Here is a 15,392-nt window from a genome sequence, read left to right as displayed (position 1 = left end):
GGTACATTACATGAGTGTGATTTTTGTTCTGTTAATTTATCACCTTGACAATATATTAGCAAGATAATATGAGATGAAAACAACATTGAATAGAGACAGTAGAGACATCTCAACGTTGGCTAAACCGAAAAGTCCAAAACAATGATAGCAACTACAAATGTGCATTAAAAAAAACATAGCTCACATGAAAAAATAAAACGCAAGTTCACTCGTAGTTCGATTTTCTACATAAAAAAAGAAGGTCGCTTGTAAATCATCAGGCCCAATGTTGAGTAAATCATACTTCTCACCGGATCAACCATATGCAGTGTACTGCAGCCATTCACCATAATATACGCAGATAGATCTAATTTGTTTTGTTTGTCTTATCTGATGCGAAACCATGCAGTCTTCCCATTAGGAGTCGCCACGCCTTCTGCCTGCTAGTAATCAATGTTTTTCACCGATATGTCATGCATACGGTGTTCCATACTCCCATGTCATGCATGATGTGTCCCAGATACTTGATTATGTCAAGTAAGGTAAAAAAACAGCCGGCTCTATCGATCCCTACCCCCTTGTTCTTCACGAATATGCAAATTCTTCGTGTGGCTGGTTGTTGTAAGATATTTTGCTTGCCACAGCAGGCTTAGGTATCTCCGTCACTCACTTGATTCATCACAACCAACGAAAGCAAGTTTGTAGTAATAAAAGCAACAGAAGTGAGAGGTGTCCATGGAGAGCAGCAGGGCTAGTCCATTTCTTTTCTTGAGTATCGCAGCTAGTCTCTTACTAAACACACTACTCACGTATCACAATCCATGGCTGAGATGGTGAAGTCTGCCATTGTTGCAGAAGCAGTTAACCGGATTATTTCTGGTATAGCCCCCACCAGCAAAATCGAGGACAAAACAGATGGGGAGTCATCAGGAGATGGTGGCATAGAGAGGCTGGAGATGGCGCGCATCAAAATGGAGGCCGCGCTCCAGACGTCCGACAAGTGGCAGATCACCGACACGTCGGTGCTCCATTGGCGAAAGAAGGTGAAGCACTCTGCCCAGGACTGCGACGATGCAGCGCGCAGATGCAGGCAACTTTTTCGGGAGGAAGACGAGGCGGAGCAGATGGCAAGGAAATCCTCATTTTCTAGACGGGTTGCTCACACAACCAAGACATTCATCTCCTCTTTCATCAGGCGCGGCAATGATCATTTCTCCGCGGGCAGAGTCACCGCTGCTGCCGTTCGAAGATTTGAGAGGCTCGCAGATGATGCTGGTGAATTTATGAGGTATGTGCAGCTCGGCGGGACACCACGCCATCACCTGTTCTTTGACCCTCTTATTGGGCATATCTTCGCGGGAAAAACATTGACCTACCAGGTGTTGCAGCCCGGAGGTCAGTATCACTTCTTTCGCATACACTCCGTTGGCTTCAATGATCGTGGGTTAGAGGCCACGATAACTTTTATCTACGAAGACCGCAAGGTGCCCAAGAACAATTTTAGGCTCGGGCTTATGATGCGTCTTTCGGAGAGTACAGACATAATTGGAACTACAGTCAAGTGCTTGCGACTAGTGACGCCTCACTTCAAGTGCACGGCCGATGTTGTCATCAGAGAGATCACCCATCTCCCTACACAAGATTTCTCCTACTTTGCACACGTGCAACACTGTGACCATATCCACAGAACTTTGACTAAATGGTTCCGTCCAGATCCATTATGTTGTCAAGGATACGACCACGACGTGGTGCCTTCTAGTCGTGGTGGTAGCAACTGCAACAATGGAGGTGGGAACAAATTTAGATTTTCAAGCATATTTCCTGAATCAGTCTGCGAAGTGTTTTTGTTGCGTTCCATCTCACTATCCGAGTACCTGTCGGGGTCAACCATAGTTACTGGTCATGATGACATGTCTTCTTTGGAGAATTTCTCGCCTTTGAAGCTTGGAATTCTACTCCTGCCTCATGACTCTTTGGAGGACCCCAAGTCTCCCCGTCCCACGATAGAGGTGATCGATGGAGAGAAGCAACCCCTCACACATGTAAATGTTCACCCAGACCAACTCGACAAGATCTTGTTACCTAAGGCGATAGATTATCTTCAACACAATGCCGATGCTATGACATACCAGGTATGTTGGAGGTCTAACCATGGAAGCGCGCACCTATGTGTGGAGAAGACAAGCGTGGAAAGAACATCCGGGGCGCGCAGAGCCACACGACAAGGTAGGAACATTAAAAGTACTGTGATGATTCGTCAGGTGCAGCAGGATCAGCTGATTCATAACTGGAAGACGGTAGCCGAAGCTTTTCTCAAACTATGGGTTGTGTGTTCCTCTGAGAAGTTGCGGAGATCATTTACCTCTTGGGTCAACGTGTTAGGACAAAACTAGTGACTAATGGCCTAGTTACATAGCAAGCAATCCCATGTTTTTACCACATGTTCTCTTTAAAACCATCAGCGCCAAAGCGAGCAGGTCACTTGTTGAGTTGTATCTCTTCTATGCATATCATTGTGTGGTTGTATTTGGGTCACATTGTTGTGCCCGGCCGTATTTTTATATAAGAGAAATATATCAACAGATATATTTATTGTTTGTAACTTCGGGAGCAATGTTACAAGTGAAAATGATAAAATATGTGGTGATAATTAGGAGTTAATAATACAATCACAAAAGGGCACTCTAAATCATGATGATTATACAATACCAATTGTTAGGGAACGCAGTAATTTCAAAAAAATTCCTACACACACGCAAGATCATGGTGATGCATAGCAACGAGAGGGAAGAGTGTTGTCCACGTACCCTCATAGACCGTAAGCGGAAGCGTTATGACAACGCGGTTGATGTAGTCGTACGTCTTCACGATCGACTGATCCTAGCACCGAAGGTACGACACCTCCCGATCTGCACAGGTTCAGCTCGGTGACGTCCCACGAACTCACGATCCAGCAGAGTGTCGAGGGAGAGTTTCGTCAGCACGACGGCGTGATGACGGTGATGATGTTGCTACCGGAACAGAGCTTCGCCTAAGCACCTCTACGATATGACCGAGGTGGATTATGGTGGACGGGGGCGCCGCACACGGCTAAAAGATCAATGATCAACTTAGTTGGATTAGGAGAGAAGGAAGGGAAGGAAGGAGGAAGGAAAAGGGGGGGGGCGCCCCCTCCTTTGCTCCCTTCTCCTCTCTCCCACTATGGCCCAATAAGGCCCATATACCTTCCGGAGGGTTCCGGTAACCTTCCGGTACATCGGTAAATGCCCGATCTCACCCGGAACAATTCCGATGTCCAAATATAGTCGTCCAATATATCGATTTTTATGTCTCGACCATTTCGAGACTTCTCGTCATGGCCGTGATCATATCCAGGACTTCAAACTACCTTCGGTACATCAAAACACATAAACTCATAATACCGATCGTCACCGAACGTTAAGCGTGCGGACCCTACGGGTTCGAGAAGTATGTAGACATGACCGAGACACGTCTCCGGTTAATAACCAATAGCGGAACCTGGATGCTCATATTGGTTCCTACATATTCTACGAAAATCTTTATCGGTCAAACCGCATAACGATATACGTTGTTCCCTTTGTCATCGGTATGTTACTTGCTCGAGATTCGATCGTCGGTACCTCAATACCTAGTTCAATCTTGTTACCGGCAAGTTGAAGGAAATATGCCCTCGAGGCAATAATAAAGTTGTTATTTATATTTCCTTATATCATGATAAATGTTTATTATTCATGCTAGAATTGTATTAACCAGAAACTTAGTACATGTGTGAATATATAGACAAACAAAGTGTCACTAGTTTGCCTCTACTTGACTAGCTCGTTGAATCAATGATAGTTATGTTTCCTAACCATAGACATGAGTTGTCATTTGATTAACAGGATGACATCATTAGAGAATGATGTGATTGACTTGACCCATCCGTTAGCTTAGCACGATGATCGTTTAGTTTGTTGCTATTGCTTTCTCCATAACTTATATATGTTCCTATGACTATGAGATCATGCAACCCCCGAGTACCGGAGGAACACTTTGTGTGCTACCAAACGTCACAAGGTAACTGGGTGATTATAAAGGTGCTCTATAGGTGTCTCCGATGGTGTTTGTTGAGTTGGCATAGACCGAGATTAGGATTTGTCACTCCGATTGTCGGAGAGGTATCTCTGGGCCCTCTCGGTAATGTACATCACTATAAGCCTTGCAAGCAATGTAGCTAATAAGTTAGTTACGGGATGTAGCATTACGAAATGAGTAAAGAAACTTGCCGGTAACGAGATTGAACTAGGTATTGAGATACCGATGATCGAATCTCGGGCAAGTAACATACCGATGACAAAGGGAACAACGTATATCGTTATGCGGTTTGACCGATAAAGATCTTCATAGAAGATGTAGGAACCAATATGAGCATCCAGGTTCCGCTATTGGTTATTGACCGGAGACGTGTCTCGGTCATGTCTACATACTTCTCGAACCTGTAGGGTCCACACGCTTAACGTTCGGTGACGATCGGTATTATGAGTTTATGTGTTTTGATGAACCGAAGGTAGTTCGGAGTCCTGGATTTGATCACGGACATGACGAGGAGTCTCAAAATGGTCGAGACGTAAAGATCGATATATTGGAAGCCTATGTTTGGACATCGGAATGGTTCCGGATGAGTTCGGGCATTTTCCGGATTACCGGGAGGTTACCGGAACCCCCGGGGAGTACATGGGCCTTATTGGGCTTTAGGGGAAATAGAGAGGGGCTGCCTAGGGCAGCCCCCCCCAAGGCCTAGTCTGAATTGGACTAGGGGAGGGGCGGCGCCCCCTCCTTCCTTCTCTTCTCTCCTTCCCTTCCTTCTCTCCTACTCCTACTTGGAAAGGGGGAATCCTACTCCCGATGGGAGTAGGACTCCCTAGGGCGCGCCATAGTAGAGGGCCAGCCCTCCCCCTCCTCCACTCCTTTATATATGGAGGAGGGGGCACCCCATAGACACACAAGTTGATCATTGATCTTTTAGCCGTGTGCGGTGCCTCCCTCCACCATAATCCACCTCGGTCATATCGTAGCGGTGCTTAGGCGAAGCCCTGTTCCGGTAACAACATCATCACCATCATCACGCCGTCGTGCTGACGAAACTCTCCCTCGACATTCTGTTGGATCGTGAGTTCGTGGGACATTAGCGAGCTGAACGTGTGCTGATCGCGGAGGTGCCGTACCTTCGGTGCTAGGATCGGTCGATCGTGAAGACGTACGACTACATCAACCGCGTTGTCATAACGCTTCCGTTTAAGGTCTATGAGGGTATGTGGACAACACTCTTCCCTCTTGTTGCTATGCATCATCATGATCTTGCGTGTGCGTAGGATTTTTTTTGAAATTACTGCGTTCCCCAACAGTGGCATCCGAGCCAGGTTTATGCGTAGATGTTATATGCATGAGTAGAACACAAAGGAGTTGTGGGCGTGGGTATATACATATTGCTTGCCATCACTAGTTGATTCTTGATTCAGCGGCATTGTTGGATGAAGCGGCTCAGACCGACATTACGCGTACGCTTACAAGAGACTGGTTCTACCGACGTGCTTCGCACACATGTGGCTAGTGGGTGTCTATTTCTCCAACTTTAGTTGAATCGGATTCAATAAACAGGGTTCTTTCTGAAGATCAAAAAGCAATCACTATACCGCGTTGTGGTTTTTGATGCGTGGGTAAGAACGGTTCTTGCTCAGCCCGTAGCAGCCACGTAAAAATTGCAACAACAAAGTAGATGACGTCTAACTTGTTTTTGCAGGGCATGTTGTGATGTGATATGGTCAAGACATGCTGCTAAATTTTATTGTATGAGATGATCATGTTTTGTAACACAGTTATCAGCAACTGGTAGGAGCCATATGGTTGTCGCTTTATTGTATGAAATGCAATCGCCATGTAATTGCTTTACTTTATCACTAAGCGGTAGAGATAGTCATAGAAGCAATAGTTGGCGAGACGACAACGATGCTTCGATGGAGATCAAGGTGTCAAGCCGGTGACGGTGGTGATCATGACGGTGCTTTGGAGATGGAGATCAAAGGCACAAGATGATGATGGCCATATCATATCACTTATATTGATTTCATGTGATGTTTATCCTTTATGCATCTTATTTTGCTTAGTTCGACGGTAGCATTATAAGATGATCTCTCACTAAATTTCAAGGTATAAGTGTTATCCCTGAGTATGCACCGTTGCTACAGTTCATCGTGCTGAGACACCACGTGATGATCGGGTGTGATAAGCTCTACGTTCACATACAACGGGTGCAAGCCAGTTTTGCACACACACAGAATACTCGGGTTAAATTTGACGAGCCTAGCATGTGCAGATATGGCCTCGGAATACTAAGACCTAAAGGTCGAGCGTGAATCATATAGTAGATAAGATCAACATAATGATGTTCACCATTGAAAACTACTCCATCTCACGTGATGATCGGACATGGTTTAGTTGATATGGATAACGTGATCACTTAGATGATTAGAGAGATGTCTATCTAAGTGGGAATTCTTAAGTAATTTGATTATTGAATGTCACAGCCCTAGCTTAGCCTCTGCTTGTCCTTTCATATTCATCTTGTCATCATGTTCAATTTTCTCATAAAGTTGAAATGGGGATTGTTTAAACCCTAGCATAAAAGGAATTCACTAGGTTCAACTAAAATATTCTCAGTGTTTCCAAATGGTTTTAAAAAATGTTCATCATTTCTGGAAAATGCTGGAAGCAATAACCAGAGGTGTTGCACATTTTTCCATGACATATTGGGCTCTGAATTAAATCATATTCTATTTGCATTTGGGCATTTAAATGCTGTAAAATATTTTAAATGCTCAAATAATCATAAACTAAAATGTTTACTGTTGTATATGTTATAAACAGTAGCCATGATTAGTTTCATGATTTTTGGAAATGCCTTAGCATTTTAATTAAGTCAAAACAATTACAGAAAAATAGAAAAACAGAAAGCAGAGAGAGAGACTTACCTGGAGCTCACCTGGCAGCCCACCTGGCCCAACTCCAGCTGGCGGCCCAGCCCACTGGCCTGAAGCGGTTGTCTTCAACCTCTGCCAGCAGGCAGAAGCGTGTCGACAGTGCGCGCGCTCGAGCTCCACCTCCTGCTTGCCACCGAGGCGCCCCCGACGAGTCTGGAGATGCCCCGCAGCCCCCGCTGCCTCTCCCCTCACTCTCTGCTCTCTCCCTCGCCCTCTAGCCTCTTCCCCGAGCTCACCCGAGAGCGACCGCCGCCGTCGTTCTCTGCCACCGTGCCCAGAGCCACCCCCTCACCCTTCCGCCATGCCCAAAGGCTCCGCCTCGATGCCACGAAGCTCCAAGACGAATCACACGCCCGCGGGACGCCCGAAGCGACTCCATCATCTTCATCTTCGCCGTCGGCCGCCGAGATCGTCGTCGCCATTCCGACCGCACCAGCCTCTCCCCCGAGCTAACTCCGGCGCCACCGCACTCGCCGTGAGCCTCTCCATCTAACCCCGCTCTCTGTTTCCTCCCTGGTACGCCGTAGTCGCTGCTCCGTGGACGTCCGAACGCGCCGCCGCCCGCGCTCATCGCCGGTGATGCTCCGGTGACCATTTGGTCCTGGGCATGCGCCCAACACGCTCCCCGCATCGCGTAGAGCCTCCGTAGCACTTCGCCGCGGTCATTTGCGCACCGCAACCCCATCCCCACTTGCACCCGAGCTTCAGCCACCGCCGAGCTCGTCACCGGCGCCACTCCGACCACTCCCCGGCCGCGCCACCACCACAGTTGGATCCGGGCGAGCGTCCGCATCCCGTAGCTGTGCTCCGCGCGCCAAACGGCGCCTTGTAGGCGAATCCCGCACCCTCCGCCGCGTCTGCTGCCGCCGGCGGCTAAACGCCGGCGCGTTAGCCCCAGTTGACCAAGGGGTTTGACCTCCCCTTTCTCAATGACAGGTGGGGCCGCCCTGCTAACTAACCTAGATTAGGATTAACTAAACATAGCTAATTTAGCTTAGCTACTGACATGCGAGCCCCGCCTGGCTAACTAAGTTAGTTAGGGCTAATCCTATTTACGTTAGTTAGGTTAGCCGCTGACAAGTGGGCCCTGGTCCCTGTTAATTAGCTAAGTGTTAAATTAACTTAATTTTAAACCCACAGCCACTGACGTGTGGGTCCAGGGACTAATTAGCCTAGATTAACTTTTAGTTAGTGCTAATTAACCCTGTTAGTTGACCGAGTCACTGACTAGTGGACCCCACTGGTCAGGTTTGACCTGGACCGCCCCGTTGACCTGCTGACGTCACAGTGACCTAGTGCTGATGCAGTAACTCTTTTTCTGGATTTATTCTTTTACAGGAAATTCCAGAAAATAGCCAAAACTTCTAAAAATCATAGAAAATCAACCGTAGCACAGAATGAAATAAACTATGTATGATTAATGATAAAAAAATCCATTCTATCCATCTATACCATTTTCATGCATGTTAGAACAACTTATGGCTGCTGTTTAGGCCAAATCATATAAATGGCATTTAAACCCTCACATATGGAGTTTGAATTTGAACCTAGGGTTCAAACCAACTCTATTTAACATGTTGCTAGTTGCATTAGCTCAAAAAACAGCATATTGAGATGTCATGATCATGCATCATATTGTGCATTGCATTGATTGTGTTTTCCTTCCCTGATGCCGGTATTTGTCCCCTCTCAGTAGACGTGTTTCGACAACGAATTCGATGACACCAATGAAGAGTTATACTATCTTCAGAAGTGCCAGGCAAGCAAAACCCCCTTGTTCATTCCGATACAATCCCACTCTCTCGCTCCTGCTCTATTTTACTGCATTAGAACAACACCGTTTCAACTGTTACATGCTGCGGTAGCTGAACCCCTTTCCTCTGCATGACCTGTCATTGCCACAGTTAATAGATGAAACCCACTAGCATGAGTAGGAGTTGTTTGAGCCCTGATGTGCCTACTCATTCATGCTTGTTTGTCATGCCTGCTACTGCTTAGAGTTGAGTCAAGTCTGATTCATCGGGGATGAATTGGAATGGCGATGAACATGTCCTACTGTGTGTGAACTAAGTGTGTGAACACGATTTGGTAAAGGTAGGGGTGAGAGGCCATGTAGGAGTACATGGCGGGTTGTCTCATTGAAACCGTCCTCAGGAACTGAGTTCTGTGTTGGTGATCCATGAACAACTACTACCACTCATTGGGATCCTTAATTGACCCTCTCGACTTATTAACTGCCCTAGTCCTCTGTCCAGGAGTTGCAACTAGTTTTTGGTGTTTATAGGATATGTGTTGGTGGCCATGCGTAGCGCTGACCCTAGGGGTGGGCTATGATGCGGTAGATACACCGTGGCACGGTGTACCGGGCGCCCGTTTGGTGTCTCGGGAACCCTGCACACATTGTTTGGGGCTGTGAGTGAAACTCCGGCCGGATCTCCTCGCGGATGGAACCCGAATAGGCGATAAACCTGGACTAGAGACTTGTGTGGTTAGTCAGGTCGTGGCCGACACCCTCGCCCGGTTTCCGCTTGAAGGTTGCCGAGATACATGACGTGTATATGGTGATAAGTGGTGAGAGCGTGTGTGAAGAAGTACACCCCTGCAGGGTTTTCATTATCTATTCGAATAGCTGGATTTCTCGGATATGGAAACTTGGACCCCTTGCATAGTTCATAGACAAGTGAAAGTGGATACTCTAAAATGCGCAAGATAAGCGTGAGTGCTATGGATGGCGTTCTCGTAGGGAGACGAGAGCGGATCCATAGTGGTGTATTGATATGGTGAATATGTGGACTCATGTGTGCCACCTCAAAAGAGTTTCTTGCAGTCGTAGTTCAGGTTAGCCACTGAGTCAAAGCTGGCTTGCTACAGTTAAACTCCACTACCCCTTTGTTGATACCGATGCATATGTAGTTAGCTCTGATGTAAGTCTTGCTGGGTACATTTGTACTCATGTTTGCTTAATTTATGTTTTTGCAGAGAGACTTCAGTCTCGCTAGTAGTACCATGTGGACTTCGATGTTTAGCTTGTTACCTCAGCTACGATCTTGTGCCCTCGGCAGGATCTGGTAGATAGTCAGGCTTCTCAGCCTTTTTCATTTGTAGATGTCTGTACTCAGACATGTTAAGCTTCCGCATGTGCTTTGTCTGGTATGCTCTAAATGTTGGGTCATGAGACCCATGTTTGTAATATCTGACTCTTCAGAGCCTAATGAATAAATACTTGAGTCGTAGAGTTATGTTGTGATGCCATGTTGTATTCACACATATCGAGCATATTGTGTGTATGATTGAAATGCTTGGTATGTGTGGGATCCGACAACCTAGTTGTTTATCCTTGGTAGCCTCTCTTATGGGGAAATGTAGTCTTGTGCTTCCATGAGCCATAGTAGTCCGCTACAGCCCGGTTCACCGGAGTCCTGCTAGCCCAGCACTACTGCTCCGGAACACTTGACTGGCCGGCATGTGATTCACTTCGTTCCCGCGTCTGTCCCTTCAGGGAAATGTCACGCGGTGACATCCGGAGTCCTGCCTAGCCTGCTACAGCCCGGGTTCCTGGAGTCCTGTTAGCCCAGTGCTACAGCCCGGATTCGCACGCTGCTGACCGACATGCTCGATGTTGATTCATGTATGCCTGTCCCCGTAAGTTAGTGCCACTTTGGGTTCACGACTAGTCATGTCGGCCCGGGTTCTCTGTCATATGGATGCTAGCGACACTATCATATACGTGAGCCAAAAGGCGCAAATGGGCCCGGGCCATGGTAAGGCGACACCCGTGGGAATACCGTGCGTGAGGCCGCAAAGTGATATGAGGTGTTACAGGCTAGATCGGTGTGACTTAGAATCAGGGTCCTGACAGCTTTGGTATCAGAGCTCGACTGCCTGTAGGATTACCAAGCCAAACTGGTCGAAGTTGAGTCTAGAAATGCTTTAGTTATGTAAGGGAATTGATTGTGGAAGGGAACGTAAGGCTCTTTTTACTCCTTATACCTTATGCCCTTCTGATCTGAGTCAACTCTTCTTTTATACGGGGATTAAGAACTAGGCCTTCTCATCTATCTATCAGGATGACGTGTTACTAATCCATAGACTTATAGAATTGATAGTTTCAAGCCTCAGTTCCGTTCCTACTACCTCCGTATGTCAACAGTTGATCTCGGAACCTTGATATTGTGTTGATGAGTGGTTATGCCACCATTTTGCAGGATGTCTCAAATCTTTTGAGCATTTACAGCCGGTATGCTGTCCGAGTCATCCCAGGTTTCTAAATAGTCTGATGCATTTGCAAATCCTTTCCATGTTCCCGATGTCCTTTTGGGCCAGATTAAGCACACTAACGGTCTGTTGAGGTACTCTACTACCTCGAAATATATGTTGGAGCTATTATTATGACCCTAGGTGTTTTAGGGAGTCACCTAGTAATCTAGCCATGTTTTGTGTTCCCGGTGTGATGATTCTGGCCATCATTCCCGAAAGCATCCCGTGATGCTACTTAGTAGTAGGTGTTCTACTCCTGGGTTTTTTTGAACCCGAGATTCACCCTACTTACTTCCTGTTGATAGTGTTTGCTCATTCCTTTAGGATATTAGTAACCTTGCGACAGTCCTCGAGGTCCGTGGTATTTCTTTCTTCCAAATACCATGAACCATTAAGGCAAAAGTTCTTTGAACCAAAATATCACAATCAGAGTACTCTTGAGGAGTTCTCCATTCATAATTGTGATCCTGCCAGTTCTACCTTCCTGCATGGGTTATCCGGAAGAAACATGTTGAACTTGGTTTGACATACTAATCTATGCATCCACAACCCAGAAAGTTATATGTTCCTTAGGTTGACCCTCCTTAGTTGTATTCCGACCCTAGTCTATCAATTGATAGTCAGGAATAGTTGTGCATTCGTGTTCATCGATGCCTATTATTCTTGTGGTCCGTCGAGCCGTTCTATTTCAGAATGACTAGGAGAAACGAACTCCAGTACCTCATCCATATCCAGGATTGGGTCAAAGTAGTTGTATCCCGCAGATCAAAATGCCAATCTAGCTTTTGTTCTGTTCTACCTTGGAGTGTTGCCCTCTTTACGTCAGGAATGTCATGAGAATTGCACCACCTTTTATGAACTCTTGATATAGTGATACTTCTTGCCATTATTGTTCATCCCTCGGTTCCCGTGTTATTGTAACCGGAATGCCGACAAGTGAATCATGATGTGTGAAATCAATACTCCTAGCCACCCCGTTGCTTGCCTAGTCTTTATTTCCGGTGCACTCTTCGATCAATGAGTTAGGATTATTCAACCCCTTGCTTATTTGATCATATCGTCTTGCTCTGAAAAGCAAGATTGTTCTCGAGCTTAGTAACATATTGGTGGTTCGTGATTTTCCGAAGATCTTCTCGGAAGTATTACCTGGTTGTCACCTGACCGCTATGTTGAGTTCGTGATCAAGTTGGTTTTGTTATAAATCACCCCTTCTCCAAGAATCTGTGTTGGATATCCCTGAGCTAGTTGGTTGAGCTAGACAACAACTTGGAGAGTTGGAAGATAAAAGCTTGCCTGACTTAGTTCATGTTAAGGGATATATTTTTGTGTGTATGTGTGTGTGTGTTGAAGAAAGATGATATCTCCATCGATTGGTCCTCGTGATCAGTTGTTGGATCTATTGCCTTGTCAAAACTTTGACTTGAGTATGGGTTATCGTCAAGTCAAATCAGAACCAGCGATGTTCATAATGTTGTCTTACTCATGGTTGATTCGTCGAGCAACCATTACATCCCTTGGTCTGACCAATGCTATCACCGTGTTCACATGATGGTGGAAGTCCAGTGATATGGAAATTCCGATGAGTTGTTGTTGAGCTCATCAGCAGCATCTTGTCTTCCCCATGATTCGTGTTAAACATTAAGCTAGTGTTGGAAACTTTGTAACAATGCCTTCATGTTCCGTTCATGAAGCATATGTTTGGATGGAAGTAGTGACTTCCTCTAATTCATGTGCATCTGATGCAAGTTGTCGCCGTGGATTCGAGAAAGTCAATTTTGCTTCTTTTGGAATCATCCCAAATCGGTCATGCATACGTGCAAAGTATTCTATGGTTCGGAGACTTGCAACATTCGTTCTATATGTGTCCCTAGCACACCAAGCCACTGATTGATTTGTTCAAGGAAAAGAAGTCTATGCTTGGGATCTAATCCATGGACTTGCGTAAAGACTTCAAAATCCTTGATGATGGTTCCCGACCAGAACTCGATAGTGTTTTATTATAAGACTACTAGGTGGTCATTCATATCTTGGACAACATGCTCACATGTATGTAGCAGAACCAGCTCATGTTTTGGAGCTTGCTATCGTAGTTCATATCCCGAGAATCTCGCAATGTCATCTCGTCGGTTTGTGTTGCAAATTTTCTTTTCCAGACATGTTGTCTGAATTATCCTGTTACCAACCAGATCTGAATCTCAGGCGTATATGATGGTTGGAACATTCCCGACATTTCATTTTGTTCCTAGCTTGCACCGCCCTGTGCCAATTTCCAATGGGCTGCCCTTCTCAGCCATTGCTGCTCAGAATCATCTTCAAAGTGGTCCTACCATGGGTCCCATCCATTCCTGATGATAAGCAAAAATCATTCCTTGCATTGTCTTCAACAAGGTAGTCCACATCATCCATTCGAATCCGGATATGCCATTCCTTTGAACTCCGCTAAACGATCGATTGTGATTGCCTTAGGCTGGTACAAAGAGTTTCAATGATGTAGATATCAAAAGTAATTCTTTTTTCCACTTAAGAGAATAGTTCTTCGAGTCACCTTCCCCGAGGTGCCCCGTTTTGGAATCATGGCAATTTCCCTCTCTACTTTGAAACCCTCGTCAAATTGTTTCTTCTATCGCTCCTGATGCAAGTTTTGCCTCTCAGCTCCAGAGATGTTTCTATGTCGCATTCCGTGAGTTGATCTTGTGATCATCAAGATGATCCTAAGTTGCTCGAACCTCAAGAAGATTGATTCTTCTAAAAATTGTCTCTTTCTACTCGTTTTCATGTTGGACGTAGTTCTCAAAGCAAGACATCGAGATCAAGGTGATGTAATGTATCAACATCCTCGAGAAAGACGTCTGGATCGTGAAGATTGTGTTGGTCTTGTGCCCCCTCTGTCTTCTTACCTCACGTCTTGAATCTCGGGATGAGATTCTTGTTTAGTGGGGGTGAGTTGTCACAGCCCTAGCTTAGCCTCTGCTTGTCCTTGCATATTCATCTTGTCATCATGTTAAATTTTCTCAGAAAGTTGTAATGGGGATTGTTTAAACCCTAGCATCAAAGGAATTCACTAGGTTCAATTAAAATATTCTTAGTGTTTCCAAATGGTTTTAAAAAATGTTCATCATTTCTGGAAAATGCTGGAAGCAATAACCAGAGGTGTTGCACATTTTTCCATGACATATTTGGGCTCTGAATTAAATCATATTCTATTTGCATTTGGGCATTTAAATGCTATAAAATATTTTAAATGCTCAAATAATCATAAACTAAAATGTTTACTATTGCATATGTTATAAACAGTAGCCATGATTAGTTTCATGATTTTTGGAAATGCCTTAGCATTTTAATTAAGTCAAAACAATTATAGAAAAATAGAAAAACAGAAAGCAGAGAGAGAGAGACTTACCTGGCGCTCACCTGGCAGCCCACCTGGCCCAACTCCAGCTGGTGGCCCAGCCCACTGGCCTGAAGCGGCTGTCTTCAACCTCTGCCAGTAGGCAGAGGCGTGTCGACAGTGGGCGTGCCCGAGCTCCACCTCCTGCTTGCCACCGAGGCGCCCCCGACGCGTCTGGAGATGCCCCGCAGCCCCCTTTGCCTCTCCCCTCACTCTCTGCTCTCTCCCTCGCCCTCTAGCCTCGTCCCCGAGCTCACCCGAGAGCGACCGCCGCCGCCGTTCTCTGCCACCATGTCCAGAGCCACCCCTCACCCTTCCGCCATGCCCAAAGGCTCCGCCTTAATGCCACGAAGCTCCAAGACGAATCACACGCCCGCGGGGCGCCCGAAGCGACTCCATCATCTTCATCTTCGCCGCCGGCCGCCGAGATCGTCGTCGCCGTTCCGACCGCACCAGCCTCTCCCCCGAGCTAACTCTGGCGCCACCGCACTCGCCGTGAGCCTCTCCATCTAACCCCGCTCTCTATTTCCTCCCTGGTACGCCGTAGTCGCTGCTTCGTGGACGTCCGAATGCGCCACCGCCCGCGCTCGTCGCCGGTGATGCTTCGGTGACCATTTGGTCCCGGGCATGCGCCCAACATGCTCCCCGCACCGCGTAGAGCCTCCGTAGCACCTCGCCGCGCTCATTTGCGCACCGCAGCCCCATCCCCACTTGCACCCGAGCTTTGGCCG

General features: G+C 46.5%; 1 protein-coding gene across 1 annotated transcript; it reads left to right on the top strand.

Annotated features, from left to right (window-relative positions):
* The first annotated feature begins 800 nt into the window (after positions 1-800).
* Positions 801-2,372, top strand: LOC147972986 (uncharacterized). Its single transcript, XM_087524525.1, has one exon. It carries the CDS (start codon positions 801-803, stop codon positions 2,370-2,372), a length of 1,572 nt encoding a protein of 523 aa, XP_087380651.1.
* Positions 2,373-15,392: the final 13,020 nt, after the last annotated feature.

Source organism: Triticum urartu, chromosome 5A (genome assembly GCF_056163025.1).
Source record: "Triticum urartu cultivar PI428250 chromosome 5A, HENAU_Tu73, whole genome shotgun sequence".
NCBI lineage: Eukaryota > Viridiplantae > Streptophyta > Magnoliopsida > Poales > Poaceae > Triticum > Triticum urartu.
Note: the sequence above shows the minus strand (reverse complement) of the source record. Positions and strands in the feature narration are given on the sequence as shown.